We start from the raw sequence: 23,414 nt of genomic DNA, 5'->3' as shown, positions 1-23,414 counted from the left end.
AGATTGCACCCTTCCCATTTTCAATCGATCAGTATAGGTGAAATCTAGTTGAGCTATTGTTATTAGCAAGCCAAGCAAGTATAGGAAGTCAGTTTCCTGTCAACTTAAAGAAAATGGGCACACGGTTATTGTTGTTTTTCACTAGTTATTTCAGCTTAAAGAATGGGAGTATACTGATCCTCAAATTTATGATCTTCCTGTATTATTCTTCAGTGATCTTGATAGATTAATAAATGAAATACATATGAAAAGGTATCACTATCTGATGATCAAACTCGCATTAACATGATTTATGTTCCACGCGTGGCGTGCAAAGTGACAGGGTAAGGTGTTCCACAGCACTGCAATCATTATCAGCATTAGCTACTGTGACATTATTGTGGGTTTGGGATCACATACCTGATCGTCAAGCTTGCGACTCATAGTAGAGTCAGGCTCAATGGTTATTAGATGGAAATACAGTGCAACAATCTGGATTCTAACGTGGCAACAATCCAAGCACAAACAACATTTACTCAAGAAGAAAACCAATATAAGTTGAAAAAATATATATCATTTGAAACCTCCAAATTCGTGTTGCCCAAACGTTGAGTTGATACCACCCACGCCGGTTGCCGTAGAAAATCCAGACCAGGCTGACCAGTCGAGCCCTGAACCTGAACTTGAACTCATAGCTCTTCCCATAAATGCTGCTGTTGGTAGGGTCTTTTCTTTTTCCATTGATGCATCATTGAGCCCTCCCACAATGCCAATGTCTGCTAAGTTTACTTTCTTGGCTGTACATATTGCAAAAGCCAGATCAAGAGTTAAAAACTGCGGCGATGACACTGCCAATATGATGGTCGATTATGTATTCAATTTGTTCACTTCTTCAAAACATGTTTGGTCACTCTCTGTTGTTGATGAACCTCACATGCACGTTGTGTTCGATGAGCCAGGCGAGCAATGGGGACATGGAAACCGTACAATATGAAAAGCATATAAAGGTGAATAAATTAATCTACATAGGCTGGCTATCTTTTATCATTGAGATCAATAGCTAACAAAGCATTGGCCAAAGCAAGGATTAAAAAGACTCATGTATAGCGGTTTTTCTATGTGCATCTAGCCATAGAGACAAAATTATTGATGAATAGTAAAGTTATATTATCTAGCAATTTCCTGAGGAATTCTTTCTAATAAAGATTTTAAGCATGTTCTGGTATCCTAATGAAAGATGTTTTGGCAGAAATGAACGCCTGTGACATGCGTGTGTTCAGAGAAGCAAAGCAGTTGGAGCCTTGAGAATAAAGTATGAACAATCCTCACAACAAGAGTAATAAAGTAATCAGAATCAAAGGTCGTTACCATGCTTCTCCCAACAAGAGTAGCAAGTAAACAAGGAAGAGACACTTACGAGCAGATATGTTCAGATCAATAAGTCCCCGGCTTAAGCAGTCAGACCACACACCAGATTTGACCTGAAAATTGTCTTTCGTAGCAGTGGATGCCAATGATGTTGGAGGAGTTTTTAGGTTGCTTATGTTGCTTTTTGAAGATTCTCTAGTTGTTTGTTCATTGTGAGAAGTAAATTCACCAAAGATAGAGTCCTCATCCAGATTGTTCTTGCCACTGTTCGTAGAACTCTGTGAACTTTGCATAGTTACTGGTTCAGCATGAGAAGCAAAAGTCCCGAAGGGATCAGAAGCATTGAAATTATTAATTGGAATTGCAGCAAAGGGATCAAAGCTTTTAGTATCGGGTTGCTCAGGAGACTTGGTTTCTGAAGGTACAGCTGGGTCAGGTGCGGCAAAAGGGTCTGCAGTAGGATCAAATGCAACAGGGACGGCTTGCTGGCTGTCAAAAAGATCACTTCCCTGCATTTTCAATGGGATTTGGAAATTAAAATTGTGAATTAGAAACTTACTTTAGTAAGTAAACTCTTACTATGGAAAGAAACAAAGGATATGCTCGCTAATCTTAAAAAAGAAGATATTTATTTCTCTAGTGCACACAACTAATGAAGATAACAACTGCTATCATGGAGCATTTTCTTTGATCACAATATTATCAATTCTTTTTCAGTGTTAATGGGGATTCTAGTTTCTTCAAGGTGCCAAGACCTTGCGATACCTGAGGAGGTAGGGGTCAGATACTTGGTTGGCCCAGCAAAGCAAGGCACTCAATTGCATAACATTGCAGCAACAACAACAAAAAAAAAATGCTAAGTGTAATTACTGAAACAAAAAGGGGGAAAAACGTGATTAGATAAAATCACCATAATTCAACTTAACATGGCCAAAATACTGGCTACTAGTTAATTGCTAATAAACTAGGTGTATACTGATAGGGTGCATACTGAAAAATCAAGTAATGTTCAAGACCATAGATCAACAAACCAGGTTCGCAATCTAATGTCCATGATATTCTATAGTCTATTGGCTATGAGATTCACATGCTTGTCCATCCAACAGAATGATATTTCTACAGCAGAACATACGTTAGAGTAATGCTAATTGATGAACCATGAGGATTCATAGGTGATGTGTATCTATTTTTGCATCCCTTAACAGCTAGACTTCGGTATACAAGTCAATCAGGATTTTAAAAACACCTAAATGCGGGGCCTGCTGGTCACTCAACACCACAAGAGATGGAAGACACTTTGTTGAAGATGAGTACTCATCCTCATGTGATGTCCTCAGGACTCGCCATGCCAAGTAGTAGAAATGTTTAAAACATATGTTAGTGTAGGGCTTCTGATATGGCACTAGTCTTGTGCAGTTACTAAACATCCATTCTGAATATTTAGAAAAGATGGTTTGAAGGCAACTATCTGAACCAGGACCTTTTGCTAGAAGGTAATGATGCCAGAGGTCCTCCTTAGTGTGCTCCTGGTCCAGATACTGGGTCATGGGCTCATGGTATCACAACCTAAATTCAGGCTTAATAAAATTTCCTAAAGACAACAAAAATGTAGTTACTTTCAGTTCTGGTGCTCCTACCAAGTCATAAAAATTTCGTGGAATGTTGCATGTTATTCACATACAATTCACACTCATGGAAGTAGTAATAAATGTGATTGCAGTGTCACCTCAATCAGTCAATACGACCTGTCAATAATTTTTTTTCTTGAATCATGTATTATCAAACGAATTACATCTTATAGGTAAATCTACTAGATTTTACTAACTGAAAAAAAAATTACATCTTAAACAAGGAACAAGTAACCAACCTGAACATGAGAAAATGGTTTTGCTTCTGCACGTCGGGCTGATTGAAAAGTTGCATCGGCAAAGAGGTCAACCTCATGGTTTGCAGTATCATCGATTGAAGTTGTTGGTGGGAGAGATGCTGATGTATCCATGAGGTCACCCAATAAACTTTCTCCAAATAAATCCATTTGGTTAGACCCTGTAGCAGCCGATCCTGTAAAGCAAATCCATTGTGAGAAGCACACTTCAGAAAAGTTTTAATGAATGCTCATAAAAGGAGAGCTCCTAAAATTATTCTCATAACTTATCTCAAAGGTAGAAAAGTAATATTTACTTGATCAACACCTTTACACATATTAAGTTGCACTAGTCCAAAAAATACATTTTAATAAAGGGCAAAGTATAATCATCAGAAAATTTATATGCATAGAATTGGAAGTGTAACTTATTGAAAAAAAAATTTAAGTGCCTGCGTGATTCAAATTTCTTTGTGACAAAAGGTTAACATCAGGCTAGAAGTACTTTTATAGAAAATGAGCCATCACTAGTCATTACAAAGATAGAATACCAAAAACTACCTTTACATTAGAAAAACATTAGACAATCAAAATGTCAAACACTCTGGCTTTTGTCCCTGAATTTTGCTTTTAATTGACATTCCGGTCTAGACAAACTATGAATTTGCATCTGTCAAGCAGACCTTGCACACATACTCCTACAAACTTGTCAGGATCTAAAAAATGTCAACAAATTTAAGGAGCAAGATTATGATGAAAATAAAATCAGTTGCAGCAGAAAGGAACATGTATTTTTGGAATGCCCTCATCGTGAGAAGCACCAGAAAAAATGATTAATAACTTTCATTAAAATGTAGTAGAACAACATACAGCTTGCTATTTCAGCATGTCAATGCACTATTATAGGCATTACATACTGGCATGAGAACTTACCAGCTGAAGAAGATCCACGTGGATCAAAGTCATCGAAATCATCATCCTCATTTTTGGACTTGACAGTGGTGCTTTTAGAAGATGGAATGGAACCTGATTTGTTTGATATCTTTAAGGAACTTCTTGGTGAAGAATCTTGGTTCCTGTAAAAAATGGGAGAAAATAATTAAGAATCAAAGAAAGTAATACAAGAATGAAAATTTATGGTAAACATAGTATAAACAACCTCATGAAACAACCAACTACATTTTTTTGCCAAACTAGAAAAAATAATAACTGACTACCAATTCAATATCATCAACTCAAGCAATGGCGTCGACAGAATGAAGATGCTGACCTCTTTAATTGAGTTTCTTTCAGTGGGGAGAATGAGGTAAATGCTTTCAAAATTTATAAACTTTATAGATTTGATATGTATTCTTTATAATAAAGGTAGACTAAGTTTATAAGCTAAGTCGAGATTTATTATTTTTCATTTTATCTTAGGAGAAGGAAAGTTTTACAATATTGTGGTATGGTCGTCATTGCTTATGGATAGGAATATTAAGATATTAGGATCCAACACCTATAAAAGGTTAAATTAACATTCACAATAATCGTAAGTTAGATGTCTGGATTTACTAGAGAGGATAAAATAAATACAGGTACAACAAATCATTATAAATAGAAAAAAAATAAGTTAATCCAAAAATACCAAGATACTTGCACACCATTGCTACAATTAGACAAATTTATCTGAAACAAAGAAAAAAAATTGCTACTTTAAATTGAGAAGAAACAGAGACAACAAATTTATCTTTTCTGTACCTAGAATGAAGTGGCACCAGCTTCTTCGATTTGATGCCTTCATTTTCAGCAACATTTTCTGAATTTTGATCATATTTTTTATCATTCTTCCATTTACTTTCTTTTCCATGTTCTCCCTCTTTATAGCTATCACTAAAGGAGTCAACTTCCCTAGACCTACTTCCATAACCACTTCCATAGCTGCTACTGCTATATGCGGCTGAACTTGATTTATAGGAGATTCCTTTTGATGACAAGCCAACATACCTAAATGTTGTATTTATGTGAAATATAAGGGCATCGGCTTTAACACCACCGAATTAAGTAATCAGTCAAACAAAGCCTTACTTATCTCGATTTGATGCGGCTTTGTCTCTTAGTGCCTGTATTTTTTCCCTGTCATTTAATAGAGCTAATATAGTCTCAACTTTCTTTCTTACATTGATTCCAACATCCTTCCCATTAGGCTCAACATACTCAAAACTCGAAAGCGCCTTCATAAATATGATATGGATTGTGAAGAAATATAGGCAGAAAATAATGCTGACTTTCACTTTAGAAATTGACATACAGATATTTGAAAAGAATGTTCGAGAATATCATCAACTGCACGTTCTGATCCATTGGCCATCAAGTACTCAATCACAGTAAGTGCCTGTGAGCAAGTCTCAAATACTAGAATAAGTTAGAAACTGGAGTTTCAATTAAATAAACATTTTGAAGAACCACCTTATATACGTGGCGCCAGTTTGGTCCTGTATCAGATAACCTTGACCAGAGCACACCCATAATCATCTGACATTCAGTGCTGCAGAAAAGTTAAAAGAACATCAGTGGAATTGATCTTTTAAAATATTAGACTAATTAAGAATAAAAGAACTGAGTTGATTGAAAATTACAATTTTTTTGTTGCATGAGCAATCTCTGATAAAGCAGTTCCATGAGGACCCCAAGGTTCATCATTGGTGGCATCAAGAACCTACACATTGCCCATTTGTTAAACCAAGACAAGCAAGCATAAAAACTAGTAGGATAACAAGTATGAAGATTAGGATATAATGGAACATTTTTAAGTCACTATAACTTAGTCAACTAGCAGTCGAGCAAGTGTTCACTTAAAATGTCTAGGACAAACAACTAGCAGGTAATAATAATTCTTACATCTAGAAAACCACGCTCTCTATCTTTCCAACGCAAGGTGTAATATAAGATCGATAACAATTTCAGAATATCAAACTTCAGAAGGAACATGGGTACCAACTCAAGCTTGTTCCAATCGAATTTGTCAAAAAAAAAAATCCCGTTTTTAATCAGGTGAATAAAATGTTCTCATCGGATATCAAGATCGGACAAAACTAAGACCCCCATTGTTCCCTAAAAAGAACCCGACAGAAACACAGGGCAGGATCCAAACAATTCAGATCTGGAAGAAGAAGACCACCTTCTGTTCAATCTCGGGAACCTTGAGCACTTTTAGATTGACCTCTCTTTTTCTGCAACAAAATCAACAAGAGCATTAGGAGACGGAAAACGACAAAAGACATCTCAAGCTACAGATCTCAAACGATAAGAGATTATTGAAGGCGATCCCAACGATGCTCACATCTCTCGAACCGTTTGATCAAGGACCTTCATGAAATCCATGGCCGGATAAGACGAAGAAAGAGATCTCGATCTGGAGTCTACGATTACAAAAGAGCTAAGTTCCAGTTACGGATTAACGTAACTCCAAGATTAATAGAGAAAAGAGGCAATCCTTTCAGCATTACCGTCTCAAGGTAAGGAAGAAAGGCCGGCGATCGGCGGTGAAGGTTCGCCGGAGACGCAGCGGGGAAGAGAGAGAGAGAGATATTAATTCTTTTATTTATTTGTTACGATGGAGAAGGCGAGGTGGTGTAATCATCACAGATCAGACGGTCGTCGGGAGGGAGTTCCTTTTCCTGACGTTGGAAGCGGCTCCCTCCTCTTTATTTTTTATTTTTTTAAAAAATAAAAGTATTTTATAAAATACAAAAATCATTATTAAATTAATAAAATATAAAAATTAATCGACTTAATTGGAAGCGACTTAATTGAGTATGTTACTATCACTATCAATAAAAAAAATAATTTATTAATTATGATATACATTTATTTATCATTCATGAATGATAGTAAGAATTCATTGTTTAATATATATATATTAATTTTATAAATTTTCAATTATATTTTTATCAATTATTATTTATAAAAAAAATTATATATAAATCCAAATAATAATATATTAAATGTATATTTTATATAAAATATATTATCTATATAGAATTAATTAATATAAATTGAATATCTTTTATATATATATGTATATGAAAAAATAATAGGATTGTGACAATCACTTTAGCAACGTGGAATCCACTACCCAACGGCCTCACATAGTCGGTTCCATGATTATATATGAGCAAGTAAATCGAAAAATTACATTTGGCTAATACGGTGAGTTACATCTACTTTAGCAAGTCTATCTCATTGTAACCAATTCAATCATGTTCCGAGAGCCCTTGTTAAACTTCATTGATTAATCTTGTATGATAGGGTCAATTGTTATAAACGAACAAGACAAAGACTAATAGAGAGCAAAGGAGAGAAATTCTTATTGCTTGTCTCAATGGTGCATCTCTACAATGCTTCATACATGTCCTATTTATAGGACTAATACAAGAACAAAAATTAATGAGTATTAATATGAAATTAAATTTCTCATATTAATGCTAGAATATAATGCACCAAGAGTTACACATAATGGCATAATGGCATCCATTTACTATTACATTTATAATACTCCCCCTTGGATGCCATTTATATACTGTCTCATTAAAAACCTTACCAGGAAAACCCAGTGGGAAAAAACCATGGTGAAGGAAAAAAGAGTGCAGTATGTAAACTCCCCCTCTTTGTAACATCACTTTAAACTTTCGAGTCTCCGCATGCCAATTTTATACACTAACCTTTTAAAGGTCGTAGTAGGCAATGCTTTTGTAAATAGATCTGCTAGATTATCTGATGAACGAATTTGATGAACATCAATATCACCTTTTTTCTGGAGATCATGAGTGAAAAAGAATTTTGGTGATATGTGTTTCGTTCTATCGCCTTTAATATATCCTCCCTTTAATTGTGCAATGCAAGCAGCATTATCCTCATATAAAATTGTTGGAGAATTCTTATTCACGGATAAACCACATGACTCTCGAATGTGATGTATAATTGATCTCAACCATACACATTCTCGACTTGCTTCATGAATTGCTATGATCTCGGAATGATTTGAAGATGTGGCGGTAATTGTTTGTTTCATAGATCTCCAAGATATAGCTGTACCACCATATGTGAATACATAACCCGTTTGAGATCTACCATTATGAGGATCAGATAAATATCCTGCATCTGCGTATCCAATCAATTTAGCTTCACGTACATATGGATAATATAATCCCATGTCCATAGTACCTTGAAGGTACCGAAAAATATGCTTAACTCCATTCCAATGTCTCTTTGTTGGTGAAGAACTATATCTCGCTAATAAATTTACTGCAAATGATATATCAGGTCTAGTATGACTAGCCAGATACATTAGCGCTCCAATAGCACTAAGATATGGTACTTCAGGACCAAGTAGTTCTTCATCATTCATACGAGGTCGAAATGGATCTTTATTTACATCAAGCGATCTCACGATCATTGGACAACTCAAGGGATGTGCTTTATCCATAAAAAATCTCTTTAACACTCTTGATATATAAGCAGATTGGTGGACAAAAATTCCATTCTCTAAATGCTCAATTTGCAAGCCAAGACATAATTTTGTTTTCCCGAGATCTTTCATCTCAAATTCTTTCTTGAGATAATCAACTGTTTCAGATAGTTCATCTGTTGATCCAATAATATTCAGATCGTCTACATAAATTGCAATTATTACAAATTGTGATCCAGATCTCTTAATAAACACACATGAACATATTGGATCATTTTGAAATCCATTCTTTAACAAATATTCACTGAGACGTTTATACCACATACGTCCAGATTGTTTCAATCCGTATAGAGATCTACATAATTTAACCGAGTAAAGGTCTCGACGATCTGAATTACATGCTTCTGGCATTTTAAATCCTTCAGGGAGTTTTATGTATATGTTGTTCTCAAGAGAGCCATATAAATATGCCGTAACGACATCCATCAATCTCATCTGCAATTTCTCGTGGATTGATAAACTTATCAGAAATCTAAATGTTGTTGCATCCACCACAGGAGAATATGTCTCCTCATAATCAATACCAGGTCTCTGCGAGAATCCCTGGGCTACAAGACGTGCCTTATATCTGACAATTTCATTTTTCTCATTTCTTTTTCTTACAAATACCCATTTATAACCGATCGGTTTAACACCTTCAGGGGTACGGACGACAGGTCCAAAAACTTTATGCTTTGCGAGCGATTTTAATTCAGCTTCAATCGCATCTTTCCATTTTGGCCAATCATTTCTCCGTCTGCATTCTTCTACAGACTTTGGTTCAAGATCCTCGTCTTCATTACAATATCGACTTAGCATATGGTTCAAAATCCTCGTCTTCATTAACAATATCGCATGCTATAGCATATGCAAAATTTTCATCGACGTCGATTTCATCTCGATTCCATCTTTTCCCAGTCAAAACATAGTTTATAGAGATCTCTTCATTTTCAGGTACCTGTGATTCTTCTTTAATCATTTTCTCAATGACTGGATGCTCTTCTGGAGTAATTGTTTCCTCAATTTGAGCCTTTACTTCCTTTCTTTTTCGAGGATTTTTATCTTTGGAACCGACTGGTCTACCACGCTTCACTTGCACATTAGGCTCGTTAGCAATAATGGGTTGCCCTTCAGGAACATCAATTCTAATTGGAGCATTTGCAGCTGGAATATAAGACTTCGTAACTTTCTTAGGGTCAGTAAAAACATCTGGCAATTGATTTGCTAAATTTTGCAAGTGAATAATTTTCTGAACTTCGAGTTCAGATTGCTTTGTACGAGGATCATAATGAGCTAATGATAACTCACGCCAGTTTATTTCTTTTTCCAACTGCTTATTTTCCCCTTTTAATGTTGGAAATATCATTTCATCAAAATGACAATCGGCAAACCGTGCCGTGAATAAATCACCCGTCAATGGCTCAAGATATTTAATTATAGACGGTGATTCATATCCAACATATATCCCCAATCTCCTTTGGGGTCCCATCTTTGTGCGTTGTGGTGGAGCAATTGGCACATATACCGCACAGCCAAAAATTCTAAGATGGGAAATATTTGGTTCCTGACCATAAACCATTTCCAAAGGGGAGACCTCATTATAATGTGTAGGTCTGATACGAATTAATGCTGCCGCGTGTAAAATAGCATGTCCCCAAGCTTGTATCGGAAGTTTCGTTTTCATAAGCAACGGTCTTGCAATTAGTTGAAGACGTTTTATCAATGACTCTGCAAGACCATTTTGTGTGTGAACATGTGCTACTGGATGTTCAACACTTATCCCAATTGACATACAATAATTATTAAAAGCTTGGGAAGTAAATTCTCCAGCATTATCAAGACGAATAGATTTAATTGAATAATCCGGGAAGTGAGCTCGTAATTTGATAATTTGCGCAAGCAATCTTGCAAATGCTTGATTACGAGTTGATAATAAACACACATGTGACCATCTTGTTGATGCGTCAATTAAGACCATAAAATATCTGAATGGTCCACATGGTGGATGAATAGGCCCACATATATCACCTTGTATTCTTTCAAGAAATTTCAAGGGTTCAGCCCTGATTTTAGATGGTGATGGCCTTATTATTAACTTCCCTTGTGAACAAGCAGCACAAGAAAATTCATTGGGTAGAAAAATCTTCTGGTTTTTCAGTGAATGCCCACATGAATGATTAATTATTCTTCGCATCATAATAGCTCCAGGATGTCCCAATCTATCATGCCATGTAATAAAACTATGTTGATCGACAAACTTCTGGTTTGTAACGACATGTACTTCGCCAACACTTATGTTTGTGAAATATAGTCCAGAGGAAACTGCGGGTAATTTTTCTAAGAAACATTTTTTACCCAAGATGATACTTGTGATAGATAAAAATTCTTTATTGCCTTCATTTGAAGTCTCAATGTGATATCCATTTCTGCGGATATCTTTAAAACTCAATAAATTTCTTTGAGACTTGGACGAATACAATGCATTATCAATATAAATATTTGTTCCTCTGGGTAATATAATATTTGCTCTTCCGGAGCCTTCAATAATTTTGGAACTACCTGATATTGTATTCACGCATGTTTCATTCATCACCAAGAAGGTAAAAAATTTCTTGCTTTTCAAAATGGTATGTGTTGAGGCACTGTCTACGAGACAACTACATTTTTCATTCGTCGAGTATTCGCTTCCGGGAACCTCCATTTTCTTCATGAGATAAAATAAAATAAAATATTAAGATAAAAATAAACATGAACAATACAAACACAACATCAAACTAAATATCGAGTTGGTGGTTAAGGTACATCTTTCTTATCAAGAGGGAGTTCATGATATTATTAAAATTATTTTAAGTATTTGAATGAACTTGATTAATAAAATTAATTACTCAAAATATGCGAAAATATAAATAAGAACTATGTAATCATGGAATTTCATTAAACATTATAAAGAAAACATAAATATCAAATGACATCATTGTTATTTTCATGCTCGACAAGAAAATCGGCTTCATCAAATTGGGAGAAATCATCAATACCAAAAGTTATTTTATCATCACCGGAAGCCGAAGTCGAGTTGGTCTCCATTATCATTTTTCTGCCATTGGAAACAAAGTTGGTCTCGATGGTCCCTTTTCCTTTTAACGATGCTTGATAAAGATCGATAAAATGCTTTGGCGTACGACAGGTACGTGACCAATGACCCTTCATGCCGCAACGATAGCATTTGTTCTCTATGGTCTTATTGATTTGATCCTTTTTATCATCATACATCTCTTTGTTGTTCTTCCCTTTCTCCATATATTGGGGGGAATTGTTGCGAAAATAGTGTCGACCACCACCACCACGTCCACGACCATACCCACGTCCACGTCCATTTCCACGGGCACGACGGCCACGACCACGATGTTGTCCTTCATAATTAGATGATGTCACATTCACTTCAGGGAATGGAGTCGATCCGGTTGGACGAGCTTCATGATTCTTCAACAAAAGTTCATTATTTTGTTCGGCCAATAATAGACATGAAATCAATTCAGAATACTTCTCAAATCCTTTTGCACGATACTGCTGCTGCAGGAGCACATTCGATGCATGAAAAGTGGAGAATGTTTTCTCTAACATATCTCCATCAGTAATAGTTTCTCCACATAATTTGAGTTGAGAAGTAATCCGAAATAATGCCGAATTATATTCACTCACCGATTTGAAATCTTGAAGGCGCAAATGTAGCCATTCAAATTGAGCTTTTGGAAGAATGATCGTTTTCAAATGATCATACCTTTCTTTTAAATTGTTCCATAGGACCAATGGATCTTTCACGGTGAGATATTCAATTTTTAAACCTTCGTGAAGATGACGACGAAGGAAAATCATTGCTTTGGCCTTATCTTGGTCAGATGTGGTGTTTTGATTTTTGATGGTATTTCCAAGACCATTAGCGGCAAGATGAATTTCAGCATCTAGAATCCATGAAAGGTAATTCTTTCCAGTGATGTCAAGGGCCGTGAACTCCAATTTCGTGAGGTTCGACATGATGACTATAATAGAAACTAAATGATGAGATAAAAATGAACAAGATTGAAAGTTTTCAAGAATACCGTTGTCAACCTCGATGGACTTGACTTTCACAAATGAGGCATGAAACTTGGCTATCACGGACGAGGAGGGAGCCTTGACCTTTGCTTCGGAAACGAGAGCTTCGTGCTGATAACGTGTTATAAACGAACAAGACAAAGACTAATAGAGAGCAAAGGAGAGAAATTCTTATTGCTTGTCTCAATGGTGCATCTCTACAATGCTTCATACATGTCCTATTTATAGGACTAATACAAGAACAAAAATTAATGAGTATTAATATGAAATTAAATTTCTCATATTAATGCTAGAATATAATGCACCAAGAGTTACACATAATGGCATAATGGCATCCATTTACTATTACATTTATAATAAAAAATTATTTTAAAATAATTATAACACCAACTTAGTAGCTTTTACATATTATAATAAGTTATAGAGAAATACAATAACTCTGGAAGTAAAGAAAATATCATAATAATTATCGATAGGTGCTACAATAACATTGAATAAGGGATATTTTGGAGATAAAATAGTTGATGAGGTATTCTTTTGAATTTTTTTTAAAGGAAAGTTTATTTTATAATTTATATAATTTAAGGTGCCCTTTTAATATTTGTCCATTTTTCTTTTACTTCCAATAGTTAGTGCCTTCCCAAGTTGACTTAGTCCAGTTTCTATTATGATGCGTTGCTAGATAAAATGCACAGACCAGAAGAATATTGGCTGCTACTATTGGTTATGGAGAACTGGACAAGGAGAATAATGCAGCAGTTGAAGAGCTTAATCTGTCCAAGAATTTGAGAATGGACAAATGCAATAAGACAGCCACAAGCAAGATCAGTTATCTATTGAGATTTGCTTTAAACAACACAAATTTTGTACAAAAGAGAGAGTATAATATGATCTCCTGCAAGTTGCAAGGCCATTCATATGTTTTTTTTTATGGGCATACAGATCATAAGCATGCAGTCAATTCTGACTTTGGATGCTTAGAGACCTCAAAATGAACATGGCAAAAACGTGCATTGATACTAAATCCTGTTTAGAGGTTCAAGTAATACCTCATCTTCGCCTCCTCCGATCTGTTCTCCACTCTTCTCCCTTTCCTCCCAGCAAGGAAGCTTGGCCTAAGAAAACTTTTGAACAATGATCAGAAAAGAAAAAAGGTGACAATTCAACAATCAACAGCGTCACTCTTTTCCTTATAATTAAAGTCATGTTTGAAAACGAAATGGTTGTGGCACTTTAATGCAATTACAGAGCACCAAAGTCCACCATCATGGAAGAAAGATAAGCCCTTCCTCTGAGCTGATAGTCTGTCCCATTCGAACCGCCAAAGGAGGAAAACTTTAGCTGGTACTTTATTATAACAATCGACAGCAGCAGCTTTAGGTAGGCTTATCTGCAGTCTGAGCAATGGATGGCTGCATAAACCTGGCTCATTGAGAAATTAACAAAAGAAACAGTAAGCATGGCGAGGGAATCTTGGTGCAGCGAGAAAGACCTGATGGCCGGCTAGCATCAGCTTAGGAACTGCCATTCCACCACCCATGCAATTCTCATGGTCTGTGGCCACTGTGTCAGCAGCAGGCAACCAAAGAGGTGTGCCTTGCTGACCAAGATCAAGTCTCCACATTATTGCACAAAACACAGATTTTTAATTTAAGTTTGGAGTAACTGGTGATGAAGAACAGGGGATTAGAACAACAATCAAAGGCACTAGTAATCACAGCAACTGCTAGTTTTCTACTCTATTGTCAGTGGGTTCTGTCGTTCTCGCTGTCTCATGGCTTTGTTAATTACGAGTAAGTGAGGCCCTGGTGCAGTGCTCCTGGGTGCCCTGGAATTGGAACGCTTTCCTGGTAGCCATAGGTATAGCCGCCGAGGAAAAAGTCGCCGGCGTCTCCTAGCCCGAGCGCCGAGAGGAACAGCTCATCGGACGACGAAGCCACCGAGGCTTCCTCCGACGGGGACACCACCTGCTCGACGAGGCTCATCTCAGGGAATGGAAACGGGTGGCTGGGTGGAAGAGGCATAGCGTTGGCGAAGCTGAAGTCCGCTGCACCGAAAGCTTCGTTTTTGATGGGCGAAGCGAGGATGGGAGTAGATGAGGCGGGTGATCGAGCACGGAGAGTGTTAGAGTTGGTTTTCGCCATGAGCAGCTTCTTCTTGAGCTTGGTGTTCCAGTGGTTCTTCACATCGTTGTCCGTTCGCCCCACCAAGTGGGAAGCAATCGCAGACCACCTGATCAACGATCGCCGATTAGGCAAGACCAACCTGGATCCCTAATTCCAGTAAATTTATTCAAACCTGCTTCCGATTCGATCGTAGAGAGCGAAAATGATGTTGTCCTCCTCCTCCGTGAATCCGCCGTGCTTGATGTCGGGGCGGAGGTAGTTGAGCCATCTCAGCCGGCAGCTCTTGCCGCATCGCTTGAGACCTGCATTCCTTATGGATCAACTGAAACGATCGAAGGATTCATGGAAAGCCTTATCTGTTTCGTGTCAAATGACCTGCTCTTTGGGGCAAAGTGATCCAGTTGCCTCCGGCGCCGTTCTTCTCGATGTAACTCTTGAGGGCGGCGTCCTCCTCCGGAGACCACGGCCCCCGCTTGACGTTAGCCTTGTCGCAGCACGGAGATCTTCCCATCGAACGAGAGAGAAAGAGATCGATGAAGAGGAAGTGGAGCAGACGAAGAAGGAAGCTTCTCTGCGCGTCTGTTATAAAGAGGAAGAAGACACGAATAAGAAGACCGAGAGGGTTTTGTTTTTAAATGGGTTTTTTCCTGGAGATTGGGATTCGCTGCAAGCTCCCATGTTCAGTTTTCTAGCGAGGAATCATGGGCCGTCCGATCAGATGGATGATGGCGACAAGGCTGCGATGGAGACAATATACGTGCACCGCAAGTTGAAATATATCTTATTTTTTAAACAATTAAAACAATAAAATAAGATGGTAAAAAATTATTATCATGCCTATTATCATCCTCATTATCATTAAAACACATCTTATTTAAAAACTATTTTATATTTTAAAATACTTTTATTTAAATGGCTAAAGATTACTTTAAATGATTTTAATAATTATTAAAATCATTTAAATATTAATTAAAAATGGTATAGTTTAATCAAATATTATTAGAATAGTTTAATCAAATTGTCATACTTTAAATGATTTTAATTAAAATTATTATATGGAGGTGTCTTTTTAATTTTTTTTAAAATGGAATATCTTTTTTATGAGAATGAAAATATAGGTGGCTCTTTTAATTTTGCCCAAATAATATAAATACTCTTATTGATTTTGACGGTTGAAAAATTATTAAAATAATTTAATTTTTTAAAAATAAGATGAATGGATGTTATTGATCATTTTGCCCAAATAATATATTTTTATTGATTTTGACGGTTGAAAAATTATTAAAATAATTTAATTTTTAAAAAATAAGATGAATGGATGTTATTGATCATGAGAAAAATCACTATCTTGACTTTGTGTATAAACAATTAGTCGTCTAATTAGACAACAAAATAAAGAGAAAATAATGGGGCGTTTGATTTGATATTTTTTATTTTTATTTTTATTTTTTTTAGAAGTTGTTGTTTGCTTTATATTTTTCAATTTCATTCTGAAAAAAATGAAAAGTCATTTTTTAAGAAAATAAAAATAATAAAATATTATTTTTCATAGAAAATAGAAATTATCATTGAAAATAGAAAATACAAAAATGCGACAACAGTAACACCATAATATTTCCGCTTCTTCTTCTTCGATACCAAACAAACTAGGTCGAGCCGCTGATGGAGCAATCGGGCATGTTCATGCCGGCACAGACGATAGGCACAGTTTTATGCTGCATCTGTAGGGTGGTGATGTCGCCCAACCTGGCCAACATGTTACATGTGCGTCCACTACCTGCACTCCCGGGTGGACATCACCGAGGGCCTCATCCGCCACGTCGCCATCATTGAAGTGCTTCTCAAATAGTTGCATCTCCGCCTTGGGCCTCACTAGCCCGATCTCCACAAATAATATATATTTGACCTTCTATTTCCTTCCTGCTCTTCGCCATTGCCATTGCAAAATTTATGTTTCAACATCAAGTCTTTGTGATCGACGTTATCTCCACCTTCTTGACGGCCTCCCCAATCCGAAATCCAAATTATACACTTTGAACATCGACGATTTGCAACCTTGATGGTTAAGAAATTCTGACTAGCGCAGTGTCTTATCTCCACCTTCTTCGGCCTCCCCCATCCGAAATCCAAATTATACACTTTGAACATCGACGATCTGCCGATGGTTAAGAAATCTGACTAGCGCAGTGTCTTTAAAGATTCTTTTTAAATGCCTCGATCACTCCTCACTCCGGAAAGAGCGTCTCCTCGCTCCGAAAATAGCGAGGATGCCAACCGCGACTCCTCGCTCCGAAAAGAGCATCGCCTGTAGAGCCAGAAGCCGAATGTCGTTGTCGTCGGTGCTGGATTCGGAGAGCTCAGGAAGCAAGGGAAGCATGTCCTTGACGGAGTCGAGGATGGTCACTGGAGACGTCATCAAAGTCGCCGTTGTACTCGACGACAATGAAGGGAACCGAGTTGCCATAAGCGTAGTAAATTTCGTAGCCGTCAGGGTGGGCGTCAGAGTTGCGTATCTTTTTGGCGGGGGGGGGGGGGGGGGGATAGAAGTGGCGGAGAGCGAACAGAGAGGGAGGATATGAGGGTGGGGACGATGGAGTGGGTGAAGTTGGAGGCGGAGAGGGCGCATTTTCCATATTAACACCCCAAACATATTTTTTATTTTTTTTAGAAAATAGAAAACAGTATATCATATCAAACACATTTTTTGTTTTCTAAAAATTAGATCAGAAAATGAAAAACAAAAATAGAAAATAAAAAATAAAAAATAGAAAAAATTTTCCAAACCAAACGTCTCTTAATATTCTCGATCCAAATATATGAAAAGAAAATATATTGCCTTCGGGCAGAACTGAATTAGTTATGATTGAGCAGAGTTGGAAAAGAAGATAAGAGTTTGAATCTCGATAATACTTTAACTGTAATTTTTCGATTTATATATATTTTAAATTAAGTTTAATGATATTTAAAAATATATATTAAACTATATTTTAAAAAATACCTCGAACACCTTCGTCTCCGCCCCCCAAATCGTTTCCATTTGGCGGAATTGGTCTGCGGGAGGAGATCATCTGGATCTGATGGAGAGATCGAGATCGAGCTAACTGCGGAGAAGGATCGAAGATGAGTGTGATCGATACATTTACGCGGGTCGATGTTATCTGCAAGAAGTACGAGAAGTAGGACGTCGACAAGCTCAACGCCGGCAATGGTTCCGGAAAGGACGCCTCCGTCGAGTCCGTCGTTGAAGCCTCCCTTCAGGTGTCTTCCTAGTTCTGCGTATTGTTCTCCTCCGTTTCCATTTGGCTACGGTTTGATTACCAGCGGTGATTTGGCGATCGTTTGGCGCAGAAAGCGGAAGCGGCGGAGGTTGTAGCTTTGAATGTCAATGTCCGGCGTACGAAGGCGCATTTGTTGGAGGAGGTCCGTCAACAAGGTCCGACGCCTTTAATTTCTTTGATTCTTTTTTTTTTCCTTCTGTGAATTCATTGCGTTTGGTAAATTTCGTGTTTTCGATTGCATTTCCGTCAAACAACATTTTGGGTACTTTTTTGGCCTCTCATAGGAAGAGGTAGGAAAGCCTGCAAACAATACTGCAGTTGTAATCATTTAGTGGCCTGCGCTCAGTCTGGTATATTAGGTGATTCCTGGGTTATCAAATCGAAGTTTGTATTGTGAATGCGTTATGGTCAATTTGTGAATCTTAAATCGTGAGATCAGATTAAAATGTGTTTTTTTTTGAAAGAAAAACTGATTTTGACTTCTTGGAATAAATATTTGCCCTCGAATGAACTTGGGATCAAAATCAGTATCGTTACATGGGAAGCCTCTTGTCTCATTTAACAGTACGTTGAAGACGTTTAAAAAAAAATGAAAAAAAGGACAACCATTTGGAAACATACTGTGCGATAGGGGACATGTATCAAAACTTTGGTAGACTAGAGATTTCAAATTTCACAATGAATAAAATAACGAAATAGGAGATTTTGAAATTTTACGATGACTCAATTTCCTTGAGACTCTAGGAACATAAAGAGTGTATCAAAATAGTAAAATTTCATGATGGGGCAATCTGTTTTGAGTCTAGGTGGGTGGCATGAGTCTAGGCTTAACTTAGATTTAGATTCGAGTTAATTTAGATTTGGATTTAGTACAACTTGATATGTGCTTTATTGGATTTAGTTTGAGTTGAGTAGGCTTAGGTTCAATATGTCATCCTGTTAGATATCGACAGTTAAACATCAACACTCTGATGGCGTGCAATACTCTTATTAATTCACCTAATTTTTTTTTTCCTAAATTACTTGTCTTGCATACTTAGATCCTCACCAAGTAACATATGGCAAGATCACTGCCTCCTTGCTCCTCCATCACTTGTGCCTCATGCAACAAACCCAAGCACATGCCTTTCTCCTTAACGTTTGTCTCTCCTTGCATAAATGTAAATACTGCTCCTACATTGTTCATCATCTGCTCCACTACTCAGATCTTTGATCAATATTTGATTCCTTTTCCGCTTTCTAATATTTGGCTTCTTCCCTTTTTCCATTTTCTTCTACTGAGAGTAAAATAATTGTTGAGAATGATTTCTGAGTTGGAATCAACAAACCGAGCAAGATTGTAGTGAGATTTTAGCCGTTTTTCCAAGAAATCAGCCAATTCATTTGTCTCTCACTTAATTTCAGTCTGCCTGCCTGATATAAGGCCTTTACATTAGTTTTACAACTTATTATAGTGTATCTCAGAGGAATTTCTGAAGATGTTTGTCTTCTTGACCAAAACTATATCAGCTTTTGATGATTGTGCCAGGTCCGGCCAATTTCGTCAACTGTGCCACCATTTGGGCTCTCTTTGTATTGAATATTTCTAGTCAATATCAATATCGCACATCATCAAGTTGTATGTAATGTGTTGCACAAGGCGTTCAATTTAGAGTACATGTTTCTTTCTTATAGCTTTGTTGCCAATTAGATTTTTGATCAATCTCTAGTGCAACATTATCAAAGGGTATACATATGGTTTATCATGTTATTGAGCATACACATCAATGAATTCATGAAACATAACTCTTTGTTGAAGTAACTGAATTTTTTTTTTGCTAATACTCATCCTAGTTGATCCTACAAAGTCTTCACATATCAGTGTCACACACCCACCCAATAGCCGCCATTTGGATTTTGAAGAAGACAATCAAAATCTTGATTTCATTCACTCGTTGCTGATTTTATGCAGTTAAGGCACTATAGGAAGAATTGCTGGGTTGTAACTGAAAGTCAATACTGCAGATGCGATGTCATTGTCAATGTCAATGCAAATATGGAGCATGGTCTCCACAATGTGCACGATGGATGGGCTGACCTAGTGTTTGCCAATCAAATTCCTGTGTGCAAGAATTCCTTTCAGCTTGACAAATGTTTTGCTTCATGGTTAAGGAAAAAAAAAGTCATCCAATTTCTTATGTGGCCTTGATAAATCTCTTGCAATATCCTTATATCCGCGGCCTAGTTTTGTTTTACCTGTCTAATTGTTAGAACCACTTTAGCCTAGTTTTGTTTTAGGTGTGTAATTCTGATGTTTTCCCGACAACAGTGATTATCTGATTATCTTTCAGACATGCGTTGTACTAAGTAGGATAACTAGGCGATCATATTAGCGAAGTATGATTAACTCGAATTACAAGAGAAATACTTAAGAGGGAGACAAATCAAAGGAATCTTCCAGGCCTGTGAGTTTGAGATCTATATTAGACTGTCATTCAATAGTTGAGTTTCAGCAAAAACCTGTACCTAGCAGTAAGGAGCCTGTAATGGTTGTACAAGTGCAGGCACGCGAATCCAACCAATTAAAGTGAATGTAAGGATGTCCCATGCACCAACAACCCATTTGACAAGGATGAGAGAGAATCATTTTTTTTATGATAATCTAGGTGTTTGGGCTTTGTCCAACTATTCTTGAAATAGACGGCCTTCTCTGATTCACTTACTGGATAAATCAACTTGATCAGCTTAATGGGCATATTAAAATTTTCATTTGTTTTTCAGAAAAAGTCTCTTCACGGACTTCTTCAGTAAATTTTGGCAGCAGATAAAATTACTCAATAAAAATTCATCATATATATTAACTTTAGATGAATATTATATATATAAAGCAATAGGATCAAATTTTGGTAAAATTATAATTATGCTATTGTATAAAATCATGTCTTGCTGATCTCATGCCATGCTTTTTTTCAATTAAATAAATTTTGTAAAATAAATCTATCATATTGCCAGTGAATGCTATATTTTGTAAAATTAGCACTTTTTTTGTTTGAATGAAAAAAAAACATCGGAATCATTTCTTGCATAAAGTAGTAGTTAAATTGTTTCAAATTATTGTGAAATTGTTTGTGGTAGTTAAATTTGCACAAAGACATTACTTTCATACATTTGTAAATAGTTTCTCCCACAAACTGTACTAATTTCAGCATGCCAAGTTAAACAATCATCACCTTATCTGGAAGTGATGAATGAATCTGAAAGAGGCAGAGAAGAAAAGAAAAACTTCTGTCGATAACACTGGTTAAGCTTTATTTACATGATTCCTTGGCAACACTGGTGGATGTAGCATTAACTAACTCTTATGGTTCCAATGCATAGATTTCTAGGTGATGAGTTACTCAGATTCGACCTTGAACTAGAAATTCTGAGCTCCAAATCTAGATGTGAAAGTTGATCATGAGCATTTTCGATCGAATCGACATAGGAATTGGATATCTGATGAAGACATGAAGGCAGATGGATTGTTTCTTGCTCTTTGCTTGATGAATTCAGATCTATTGCAGCAGCCTTAGAAGCTTTGTCACTCGGCAAGGAAGTATTTTCACAAGCTGCAACCTGAAATGCAAATGAGTGAGAGTCAAACATAGTGTATTCTCGATCGAAAACCACAAGCAGAGAAAATGAGACAGGTATGAATTACCACATCAAAAAGACTCGATCTGCGCCTCTTTTTGTTGAGGCTGTTTTGCCTGAGAAAGTATTTCTGAGCATGGCTAGCCACTTGTGTGGGGGTCCTTGTGGTAACAAAGTTCCTCGAGATGCCTCTCCAATCTCCTTTTCCGAGCTTCTCGAGTCCCACAAGAAATAGTCTGTGTTCTACCTCAGTCCATGAAACTCCTACCCACCACAGAGGGAAAGATTGTTAGCACATAAACATTGTCCTTCCTGATCAGTACAACTTTTTGTTGTTCCAACTTTTGTAGCTTGGTTTGTTTTTTATGCAATCACATCGCAATTGAGATAGCTGAATGAAAGACAATGAAGCAATGACTCACCCTTCTTCCTGTCGTGTGTGTGGCCACCGAGACCATCGGAGAGATAGCAGTTAGACATCTTCTCAGAGGCTTCATCAAGCGACGACGTTGAAGGGGAGGCTGAAGGAGCACAAGAGTAATTGTAGGAGAGGCACTCCATGCTAAAGCTCTTCTCGAGCTGTACCCCAAATAGCCTCACTGCAACTCCCCCAGCCATGCCTCTTGTGCTGATACAAGTCCTGGAGTTGTGGCCATAGTGACCACAATGAGAGCATTTCCTCGCCATTTCTCAGTCCAAGGATTTGTCACTCACAAGGCTACAACAAGCACAAGCTAAATACTAGTGACTGAAAAGGCCAATCAATGAGGGAGGAATTGAAGTTCAGGTCTCCTTCGTGGACAAGTTTGGCATGGGGTTATGTCACCATAAAGGACACACACAATTGCACGTCTATGCATGAGTACCAGTATCTTGTAGTGTCCCTTAAAGAGTATCTTATGCCTTCAGTGATGGATGCAGTCATTAGTTGCTTCAGAGTTCAACAATGAAAAAAAATATTTCTTCCATGAATCATGTTCTGAATTCTTGCAAGCATGACTCAAGTAGCATTTTCTTTTTCAATAGCAAGTTGTGCAATAATTTACAGAAACACAGAGCATCCTCAAGTGGAATATCAGATAGGTAAAACACTTTGAAAAAGGAGGAAGTACTTTTGGATGTTGAAGAGACACCATGATGTTGGATTTGATGTGTTTGGTTGCATTTGTTTATGGGGGCTTTAGTGATCAGGGCTTCCTATCAACTCTTGGATAGTGATGCATATGGCTGTTTCATGGCTGAATACAACAAAAACAATACAAGTACTACAATAATGTTTTTGGGTTGTCACTAACGAAGATATTTAACTCGAATACGATAAAAGGCATCAAACCATACGATCATCAAAGTCATCAATTTGTTTTGCAAACTCGGCTAAATCTCGTTTGGATGGCTCAATCTCGTCTAATCACTTCCTCTCAATTCACTTTTTTGCCCTATCTTTCGAATATGATTCTTAGATAACAAGGATTATTTAAAATGATGTATGGTAAGAGAACAATAGTTTGGTAAGAATTGATATTTTAAAATTATTTTAAAACCAAATTCAAAAATTATTATTCACTAAAACCAAGCACTTTAACTAGAATTGATATATAACTAGAGCT

The 23,414-nt window shown here is 36.9% G+C and overlaps 2 protein-coding genes and 1 pseudogene across 3 annotated transcripts; all 3 read right to left on the bottom strand.

The window, feature by feature from the left end:
- Window positions 1-247: 247 nt before the first annotated feature.
- Window positions 248-6,784, bottom strand: LOC141832077 (clathrin interactor EPSIN 1-like). Of its 2 annotated transcripts, XR_012602092.1 has the most exons (13): window positions 6,700-6,784; window positions 6,534-6,612; window positions 6,372-6,423; window positions 5,830-5,909; window positions 5,660-5,738; window positions 5,502-5,585; window positions 5,279-5,424; window positions 4,952-5,197; window positions 4,145-4,287; window positions 3,215-3,408; window positions 1,397-1,856; window positions 400-776; window positions 248-341 (listed from the first exon to the last, which is right to left on the bottom strand). XR_012602092.1 is itself a non-coding variant. In XM_074719555.1 (12 exons), exons 2-12 carry the CDS (start codon window positions 6,572-6,574, stop codon window positions 553-555), a joined length of 1,749 nt encoding a protein of 582 aa, XP_074575656.1. In that variant the 5' UTR covers window positions 6,575-6,612; window positions 6,700-6,784; the 3' UTR covers window positions 310-552. The 2 variants fall into 2 exon arrangements, 1 of the variants encoding a protein (XP_074575656.1); XM_074719555.1 differs by having other exon boundaries at window positions 310-776.
- Window positions 6,785-14,414: 7,630 nt separating this feature from the next.
- LOC141831952 (transcription factor RAX2-like) lies at window positions 14,415-15,487 on the bottom strand. Its single transcript, XM_074719395.1, has 3 exons — window positions 15,293-15,487; window positions 15,090-15,219; window positions 14,415-15,023 (listed from the first exon to the last, which is right to left on the bottom strand). The coding sequence occupies exons 1-3, from the start codon at window positions 15,426-15,428 to the stop codon at window positions 14,579-14,581; spliced, it is 711 nt and encodes a 236-aa protein (XP_074575496.1). The 5' UTR covers window positions 15,429-15,487; the 3' UTR covers window positions 14,415-14,578.
- A 5,872-nt stretch (window positions 15,488-21,359) lies between these two features.
- LOC141832287 (transcription factor MYBS3-like) lies at window positions 21,360-22,495 on the bottom strand (annotated as a pseudogene).
- Between the last annotated feature and the right edge of the window lie 919 nt (window positions 22,496-23,414).

The sequence above is a fragment of the Curcuma longa genome, chromosome 7 (genome assembly GCF_044706935.1).
Source record: "Curcuma longa cultivar G26 ecotype Majalengka, Jawa Barat chromosome 7, ITB_CL_G26_1.1, whole genome shotgun sequence".
Taxonomy (NCBI): Eukaryota; Viridiplantae; Streptophyta; class Magnoliopsida; order Zingiberales; family Zingiberaceae; genus Curcuma; species Curcuma longa.
This window is presented reverse-complemented; position numbering and strand designations above follow the sequence as displayed.